This window comes from Limanda limanda, chromosome 12 (assembly GCF_963576545.1).
Source record: "Limanda limanda chromosome 12, fLimLim1.1, whole genome shotgun sequence".
NCBI lineage: Eukaryota > Metazoa > Chordata > Actinopteri > Pleuronectiformes > Pleuronectidae > Limanda > Limanda limanda.
The window spans coordinates 25,433,131-25,443,216 of NC_083647.1; the positions used below are offsets into that span (position 1 = coordinate 25,433,131).

Below are 10,086 nucleotides of genomic sequence, written 5' to 3' on the forward strand. Positions count from 1 at the left end.
ATCGTGATGAAGAGATTAACTCAGGCAAACAAAATGTATTGAATAAAATACAGTATTACGACACGCTTAATACCTTACCGCAACACTCCTGAAGGATGTCACTCTGGTCTGAATGGGAGCTAGAACTTCAAAGACTAATTACCGTTGTAAAATGTATGCATTTTTTTATATTAAGGAAAAAACATTGTAGCATCTTTGTAAATATTTTTTATAATAAAAGGTGCAACTATAGAGTGTGTGGTGTGATTTCAATCTGCAAATAATGTGTGTGAGCTTCAAGAACTGAAGCTGATGATATACTTTTGTCACTTATTTCTACTGCTGCAGTGTCTTAAAACCTCTTGTACGTATTGTACACGTACTGAAGTCAAGTTTCAATCAAGTTTTATTTGTATAGCCCACATTCACAAATCACAATTCGTCTCATAGGGCTTTAACATGGTGTGACATCCTCTGTCCTTAACCCTCAACAAGAGTCAGGAAAAACTACTAAAAACCTTTTTAACAGGTAAAAATATGTGTGTTTATTGAAGGTTGTGTTTCCAGGTTTTTTTCTCCACCTCATCTTCAGTTATGAGGAAGTGTGATTTAATTTGTGACCCAAATATTCCTTCATATCTGTCATATTTAAAAAGCATTAAACCTGCAGAACCATGTTAGAAATGGGTCATAAAATATGTACTGAACTTTTAAAAATTAGTTATTTTCCTGAAACAACTGTAGATCTGGTTTGTAAATCACAACCTTTCAGCTTACAGGTAAACAAGTTTGAAACAAGCAGTGGAGATGGAAGTACTATTTTATTTCCAACCAAACTGTTGGTTTTGAATGTGACAAACAGTCGAGTGGACTTCAGATCTGTAGCTTTTGATAAGCACCTGAAGGCACCACGAGAGCAGCAGCAGCCTGGTGCTACTCATTAACCCTGAAGACTTTCTACGCAGTGTCGCCTCCTGACAAACACACAATACACGCACTATGAGCAGAGCAGGTTCTTATTATAATGCAGCTCAGAGTTAACTGCTTCCAGACGTCAGAAGTTGATCAACGCGCCCACTGGAACATCACATGCTGGAGCAGATGTGTTTCCAGTGCACATTTTAAAACCCTGCACTGATTCTCTGCATCACATTCAGCCGGTTTCCTCCGGTGCTGCTGCTTCTTCAAACTCTATCGTCTCTGAGCCTGAGTCGTTCGTTTCCCTCCGGCTGCAGTTTTGCTGACTCACCAAGAGGCCATTAATCTTTAACTATAGTCTAACCAGGACCAGGCGGCCGGCCAACATGCAGAGAAGCCACAATTTTATGCACAAATACCTTTTGACTGATTCAGACGAGACTTTATGAGAAAATAATTTCATTGGGACATGTTTGAGAACATGGAGAGCCTCTCTCTTCTCGCCTGAACCGGGCCATTCATTATTAAGAGAATGTTTTAAAATGGCTTTAGTGTTGCGCAGCTGTGAACAGGTTGTCTGTGCCCCCCCACAGACAATAGTCCCCTTCGGTAGGAATCCATTGTGACTCTTGCATATCTAATGCAGAATCTCACGGTCCAGCGTCAACACGTGAGGGAGCCGGAGGACAAAGGTCTCACTGCAGCCGAGGCTCCACTCACTTCCAGGGGTTTGACTTCAGTGGGACGCTCACATGTTAGAGGAACAACTCAAATCCAACTGATGCATTTGTTTGATCAATTACCTTCTTATCAATACAATAATGTTACTAATGAAAGGCAAATGTCACTTTTAAATGGACAATATTCATGAAAATTAGATCCGCTGCGTCATATGTTCGTCATTCTCACCAGAATTGCCAATGTTGTGAAAAGCAATGAAAAAATTATGCAATTAAGACGTATACAAGGTCAGAATATTCGCCACATGATTTTATACAGTTAGTCAGAAAATGCTGTTTATTGTTATCAGTGTCTTATTGAGACTATTGTCTTAATCGGGTTAATATCAGTGAAACTTGTTTGTCTAATTGATTGTTCAGTTAATCAGTTTTCACTCAGTGGGAGTTAATAGAGAAACATTTCTGTGGTGAGAGTAAATACAGCACACTTTGAATTTCTCTCCACACAACAGCCAAGTTACTCTCATTATTTCTGATGAATTACGATCGATTGCTCTGAATGAGACGTAACACAAGTAGTTATGATCCAGCTCTTCAATGACACATTGAAGTGATGATAGCCTTTAATATTCAGGAGCCAATAATGAATTAATGCTACTAACAAGCTGTGTCTCCAGAATGACTCTTTGCAGTCAAATCTTGACACAACAATCATTTTAATTATTTGTTCTTATGTGAGAAATATTGGAAAATGTGTGGTTTTCTAGACTCAAGTTTATTGATTATATAATTTGAGCCATATCTGTAAAACAAACAGGGCAAAGAAAGGACAAAACAAAAAAGCAGCAGTTTTCAAGACAAGTGAAAGGATCATAAAGTGTAATCAAGTGCAAATGATAAAATACATAGTTTATCTGTATATTTTTACTTTAGGTACATTTAGTATTTTGTGTGTTTGTGTTCTTCAGGGTGTATTTGCGTTGTGTTCCTAACACTTGTGTGTAACTGTCGGTCAGCAGCCGACGAAGCAGCAGCTGAACATTTTACTTTCTGTTGAGAAGAGAAAAGAAGAAGTTCGAGTCTGTGGCAGGTTCAAGAGGAAGAGGCCAAAAAACTGTGAATGAACAGTTTCCTTATATGGTCACTGCCTTCCCCCGCTCCTCCGTCACATCCGCCCCTCTGCGTCATCTGTCTCTTTAAAACGCTGCGTTCAGGGACTCGCTGACACTTCACATGATGTCTGATGTTGCTTTAAAGCCTGAACGTATTTGAAAAACACGAGGATTCCAACACATTTCACTTGGAATTTCTGCTTATTTCAAAATCGCTCTGGTATCGTGATTATATTTACTTTTACTAAACTTGAGTTTTTCTATTTCCTGCAGCTGCATATCTATTTCTCCACACTCCAGGGGTAAACATTACACTTTTGAATCCACTATTAACGTAACTAAGATATATAAGTTTCTCTTTAGCTCATGGTTTTACATGCAAAACAGAAATCAGGTTATAAAATATGAAGCACAGCTAAAGATTAAACCAGACGGACAGACGGATAGACAGACAGATATAGATAGATAGAAAGATCAATATTTCATTGATCCCAAAGGAAATGTATGACCCCAGTAGCTTCAAACACACCAACAGGGCAAGAAAAGCATTTAAAACGTAATTTTAAAGGGCATTTAGTCTAAAAACATGACGCTCGGTCTGTTTCAGCTGGATTTGAATTGGCGAACTATCCCTTTAATGACCATAAACCAAACATATCATAAATATGTTTAAATCGTTTTTTTTAACGCAGGCATTGTAAGAAAAATCTCCATTTCCCTTCATCATATTCCTCCACTCAGGCCGCTCACGTGTCCTGTGAAGATATGATGCTGGTTTGTCCGACGCGCCCCTGAACGCAGCGGCCGCACATTCGCTGCCCCGTGAGACGCGGGGGCGGAGGCTTGAACTGCGTCACACTCAACCAATAAGCGGCGGCCCTGCGCTCAGGCCCCGCCCCCTCGATGTGTAGAGTACATTCCTCTCCGAGAAGAAACGAAGTCACACGAAGAGAAGAAGAGACGAGGAGACGCGACACCGTGTACTTATCATGATTCTACTTTACTATACTCCATACATGAGGATTTTATATACGAGGATTTTATATACGAGGATACTTTAGACCCGAGGATACTTCCTGAGGATATTTACACATGAGGATACTTTACATCTGAAGGTACTATACACATGATAATACTTTACAAATGAGAGTACTTTACACATGATGATACTTTACAAATGAGAGTACTTTACACATGATGATACTTTATATCTAAGGATACTTTACAGCTGACGATATTATACATCTGAGTGTACTATACATCTTAAGATGCTTTACAACTGAATATACTTTACATCTGATGATACTTAACATTGAGAGGTACTTTACACTTGAAGGTATATATTTATGAAAACACTTTACACATGAGAATACTTTACAGCTGATGATACTTTACATCTCAGGATAAATTACAGCTGAAGATACTTTACATCTGAGGATACTATACATCTGAAAATACTTAACAGCTGATGATACGTTACATTGGAGTATACTGTACACATGATAATACTTTACAGCTGATGATACGTTACATCTGAGTATACTATGCACATGATAATACTTAACACATGAAGATACTTTACACCTGAGTATACTATACACATGATAATACTTTACACATGAAGATACTTTACATCAGAGTATACTATACACATGATAATACTTTACACATGAAGATACTTTACATCAGAGTATACTATACACATGATAATACTTTACACATGAAGATACTTTAGACCTGAGGATACTTTACACTTTACTCTGAGCTGAATCTGTTATGGGTCGCTCTTGGGTGTCCTGAGTACAATAACTAATATTGTATTAAGGGTTTATTAATAAGTTAGAGTTGAATTATTGTCTTATTGTTTAATTTTAAAGGCTTTAAAGTGAAGGACTGAGTTTCTTCTTCATGCATTTGAATGTGTCGTGATATGAAATCACAGCTTGATTCTGCTCACGTGAGAAACTGTCATTAAAAGGGTTTAATTGTGTTTGTCATGAGTAACGTGTGTGAGACGGTGATGTGTCATGATGAGTAAAGTCAGTCTGTGTCTGAATGTGACTCAGAGCAGCTCCGACCTCACACCCACCTTCCATACGCTGTGTCATATGAATATCAGTGAGAAACTTTAATGTTAGTACTTGGTCGGTTAGTATGTAAAGTGAACGGGAGAGTCGAAGTTTGAAAGGTTGGTGCTCGGATTTAAAAGGGATTCAAAAATGAATAAAGCAAGAAATTGTTTACAAAGAAATTGATCCTGAAAATAATTGTGTCCCCAACTTTGTGTTATGTTCCGACCCCCCCCACACGTATTTTAACTTTTTATTTATGTAGTTTGTATTTAAGTTGTGCGAAATAAACTACACCAAAACTAATCTTGTTAAGATGTGGAATCAGCTGCTTTACATCAGTCCTCATATGATGTTTGATCACTTTCTAACTGATGAACTCTCTCTGATGCTGAAGGTCCATGTTGGGTCGTGGTGTGAAGCGGAAGTGGAGCTGCCTGGAGGAGCTGGAGGTGGAGATGGTCCCGGCTGCAGTGACGGAGGAGAAGGAGCAGCATGAGGAGGTGGAGTCACATGAGGAGGTGGAGCTCCTTGTGGCTCCTCCCAGATCCGAGCCGACCCACCTGCAGCAGCGGCAGCGGGTGCTCGGCCTCTGTCTGGAGAAGCTGCAGCGGGTCCAGGTCGGGATGGAGCTCAGCCTCCGCCGCTCGGTGCTGCTCATCAACACGCTGCGGCAGATCCAGGAGGACATGCAGGGCGACGGGGGTGGAGCCTGCAGCCCGGACCCTCCCCTCCACGGCGTCCACCCGGACTCCCGTCCTCTCAGGGAGGAGGGGCCGGTGACATGCCCGGGGTGCGCAGAGGAGGACAGGGACGACCTGCCTCTGTCTCCACCGCTGTCCCCCGAGTTCTCCTCTCAGGAGGCGGACAGCTCGGCCGACCAGCAGAAACCCCCCCCCGCCGCCGCCACCATCAGTGCTTTCAGTGATGCAGTAAACGCCATGGGCTACCTCAGCGACCTCACGCTGGACGACATCTTTGAGGACATCGACACGTCCATGTACGAGACTTCAGATCTGCCTCCCGCGTGGTCGACCAGCTCCTTGTGGCCCGTGAGCGCGTCGCTGTGGGCGGACGAGGACGTGAAGATGCGCTCGCCAGGCCACGGCTCCCCAGGGAGTCTGAATGATCTGGACCACATCATGGAGATCCTGGTGAGGTCGTGACCTCCAGGAGGAAGTCGTGGACGTTTACGACATTTGATCGATCAAGGACGAGCAGCTTCTCAAACACTGACGTGAGGGTCGATGATGATGTTCCATTCAAGGCTCCATTTGACATTTGACATGAAAATGAGTTTTGCTGTTGTGAAGGAAACATTCATTTTAAAACACGTTGCGTTGTTTTTCTGGCGTCAACCGAGAGAAACAGACCAAACATTCAGGTGGAAAAATCCAGAAAAATCGGACAAACGAGAGAATCTGCAGCTTTTCTCTGTATTCTACTGTTTCACACTTTCTACTGATATTTTATTGACCAAATGATGAATCAGTTATTTAAGCAAATATTCTATAATTGTCACTTTACAGCAGCAGACAGAAAGTCCGGCTTCAGGTTGTCTTTTGAGTAATCTGTGAAAAAGGAACATTGCAGCACCCGGAAGGGAAGTGATGTAACGTCGGCTCGAAGCCATTGAACAGTGTTCAAATGTCAGAAGTGGATTTTTCCCCCTAAATCAACAAACGCAGGTGGAATCTGAAACGTCTCGAGTGTTAATGTCACTTTTCTTTGTTTGTTTTGTTTTTTAAATTAAGTTTTTATGTTAGTGAGTGAATCCTCTGCTCAGGAAGAAGGAACCTGAGCCGCCGTGGCGTGTGTGTGTTAGTCCGGCCCCGGGTTGATTATTAATTGAAATCCCTTCGATTACTTGAAGAGGGTTTCCCTTCGGCTCGGGGACTTGAACGCACCGTGTAGGATCCTTGAAGCCGAAACGAGCGTCGACTCAAACCCACGAACGCCCCGCCCACGTCCAATCACAAGAGGAGCTGGTCTGGCTTCATTCTTATTTATGAATGAAAAGCCGCAGCAGATTATATTTGTGAATTTGTCGTTTGTACGGGATCGACTGTAACTTATCGTTTACGCGGCGTGACGGCGGCCATTTTGCTTTTGTTGACCCCTCCTGTGGCACCGATCGGGACGAACTGTACAAGTAATATCCTGTCACCATGACGACGCCACGTGAATAGCTACTCCTCGTCGGCAGCTGGTGTTTTCAAATCCAACTGTTTATTTATAATGTCTGCTTCTGACCGAGGAGACGTTCGCCTCGGGTCGACCACGACCTCGACCACGACCTCGACCCCGCCCACGACCTCGCCATGTCGCAGAATTGTAAATGACAGCAGATGCCTGTGTCGTGTTATGGCCTTGGTCATGTGAATTTTTATTGTTAAATGTTTTTCTATGTGTTTCTACCTGAAACTCGCGTCTGAGAGATAAAGAGATCGGAAGGTCGCGACGAGTCCAGATGCTCGACCTTCACTTCCTGTGGTTTACTCCTGTTCTACCTCCGTGTGTCAGTGGACCCGGACTCTCCCGTGACTCCGTGTTACTGGTGGACTCCATCTGCAGCTGTTTGTGAACTGGGCTGATAATCCAACGCCACGCTGGACGACCAAAGTAATCCGTCCTCGTCTCTGGTCTCATGTCCACAATGTGCCTTACTACTGGTTTTCTATTATTTGTGTTGGGCCGTTTGTGGCCGTTTGGGCTCGAGCCTCATTGATAAAACAACCGAAGAACAGTGGGGGGGGGGTGTTATGTAAAAGCACCGAGCCTCTGAACCGTCATTGTTTCCTGCCTCTTCTCGGCCCTTTTGTTTTTTCTCTGCTCGCTGCCGGCGTTTGAGCTTAACGCTTCCTGACAGGGAACGAGCTGAGGGAGGAGGTGGCCGCCCGGGCCAGGAGGGAGAAACAAGCAGTGGTGGAGGAGGAGGTGGGAGGAAGAGGAGGAGGAGGAGGAGGAGGCGGAGGGGGTGGAGGCTTGCGTCACTCGCTCAGTGGGAGGAGTTTCAAGCTTGTTTTGCCCCGACTCGGCCCAGGGTCCAATCACAGGAGGCGTGGGAGGAGCCGGCTGCTGCCTCGACAACAACTTGTTTTTCGCTCCTGATGCACAGACAGTGTTGGGATCAGCTGGATTTCAGCCTGAGAAATAAAGACCTGCTGGTTTTTATCCCCACTTACATAATCTATAACCAACAGAAAGCTATAAAGAGTTATTTATAATTGTTTGGGTCTTTAAAGCACAAGCTGTGTGTTGTACATGTAACTGAAGGATTCTGGGTAATGAGAGGATAATTAATAATGTATTGTATTTTTCTGTGGAATATTTTATAGATTTTATTCAATGATACAGTAAAAGAAAATGAATTCACGGTGCGAGTCGTTATTCCATTTACACAACAACACTCTGAACTGGTTTGTGTCGTTTGTCGGGTCAAAGATATTAAAGACAAACAATAAAACTAATAATTACACATATTTTATGTGATATTCCGGCAAACCTCTGAAAACATATAAAAACATGCCTGTGCAGCAGCCATGCATAAACAATGAGCTGCTCTGTTGTTTTATGCCCTGAGTGTTGCCTCACAGGCAAACATTCCTCTCAGGCGTCAGTAAAATCCTGTCTTTTCTGAAAGGCTTCACATCGGACTGAACCTGATGCTTTCAGACCTGTACGTTTTCCTGAAATAGTCCAGAGAGAGAAGTGTCAGCCCCCTTGTAACATGTCAGAGTGAGTCCATGTGAGAAAACAGCAGGACGATGTGTGTTGATAAGGTTTCTAACACGTGACGGACGTGAAACTGGAAGGACACAAACATCTCAGGATGAAGAAGAGGAGCCAGACACGTAGAAGACGAAGACGAAGAAGTTAACTTGGAAAGAAGAGGAGATTCCAGAGGTTTTGGTGAAGATATAAAAAGCCAGTGGCCTCAAAGGATCGAACAAACACAACCAATCACTTTATTAAGTCTGGATAAAGTGATCGGCCGTTTTCAGACACGACCTGCGGGTAAAACCCGGAGAAAAGTTTACCCAGAGGAGGATGTGGGATGTTTCGGTTTCATTTTGCCTTCTGGTCTGAGATTACCAACCCAAGCTTTAACCTCTGACGGCTTCATTTCATCTGCTTCAACGTCGGAATGTGAGAAAAACACGGACGCTGTAAACAAAACGTGTTGAATTTATGTGTTAAAACAAAACCTTAACTCCCCTTTAAAGAAATCTGCATAATAATGAGCATATTGTTCCTAAAAACATCTGAATGGCTTTTAAACATGGACACGTAGTTTGTAAATGACATAAAAGAAAACATCCGACATTAAAATCTACAATTTAGAGCTTATGATGTTTATGGGTTAATACCTGATTAGGTCAGAGCTGTTGTTCCGACTACGAGTGAATTGTCATGAAGTCATTTTCTATATTCCGACATCATTCAACATGTAAAACCTGCAGCGTTTGACCAGGAGAGGTCCTCACAGGCCGGGCTCAGCCTGCGAGTCTCAGCTCAGGGCAACAACGAGCCCTTTTTTGTGCTCTCTTCATACAAGACAGAGGAGTCAAAGGAAAGCAGAGGCTGCCCCCTGCAGGAGGCTTCCAGTAAAGACAGGAGTGAGCTGGTGGTGAGCATGACTGTGCAGATTCAGAACTTGTGTCCTGTGGTGTTTGTTGTTGTTGTCGTGTTGTGTCTCTGCAGCTGCATCACCAGGAGCCGGAGCCGGAGTCGGATCCAGGGAGTCGGATCTGATCACTTCCTGCTGGAATAAGAGCCACAGGTTGTTCCAGTGAGTTAACGAGGTTCCTCCCAGAGTCACTTAGTTCACGGGAAACTGTCCCAGCCCAGGAAAGTGTTGAGAGAGAAGCTGCAACTCGTGTTTCACCTTCTCCTCTGCTGCATGAAAAGCTCTACTTCAAAAGAACCAATGGGAAAATGCTCTGTGACAAAAAAACTGATATTATCTGCAAATTATCAAACTATGAACTTTATGTAATTCAGAAGATGCTCAGGGAGCGATTTGGCCGTTTGAACTCTAGTAACTGAGATGTAAAACTCTCACTAAATGGAAATAATCTAATAAAATACCATTTAATGTCATTTACTGTCTGTAATTAGTCTAATTAACAACAACACAAAGCTTCCCACATGGCTGCTCCGTGGAAAACTCAATTAACGGAGCAGCCATGGCGACTCAATCAGGCCTTTTACTGGTTATTTGTATGTTTACATGTTGGTTGATTCAACAAACTGCAAAGATAAACACTGTTGAGTAGGAAAAGAAACGTATCAGATACGAGCTCCAGGACACAGGGAGATATCTAC

At 43.0% G+C, this 10,086-nt stretch overlaps 1 protein-coding gene across 1 annotated transcript; it reads left to right on the plus strand.

The window, feature by feature from the left end:
* The first annotated feature begins 3,644 nt into the window (after positions 1 to 3,644).
* On the plus strand, positions 3,645 to 7,692 carry LOC133015432 (SERTA domain-containing protein 3-like). The gene is made up of 2 exons (XM_061082625.1): positions 3,645 to 3,804; positions 5,156 to 7,692. The coding sequence occupies exon 2, from the start codon at positions 5,160 to 5,162 to the stop codon at positions 5,922 to 5,924; it is 765 nt and encodes a 254-aa protein (XP_060938608.1). The 5' UTR covers positions 3,645 to 3,804; positions 5,156 to 5,159; the 3' UTR covers positions 5,925 to 7,692.
* The last annotated feature ends 2,394 nt before the right edge of the window (positions 7,693 to 10,086 follow it).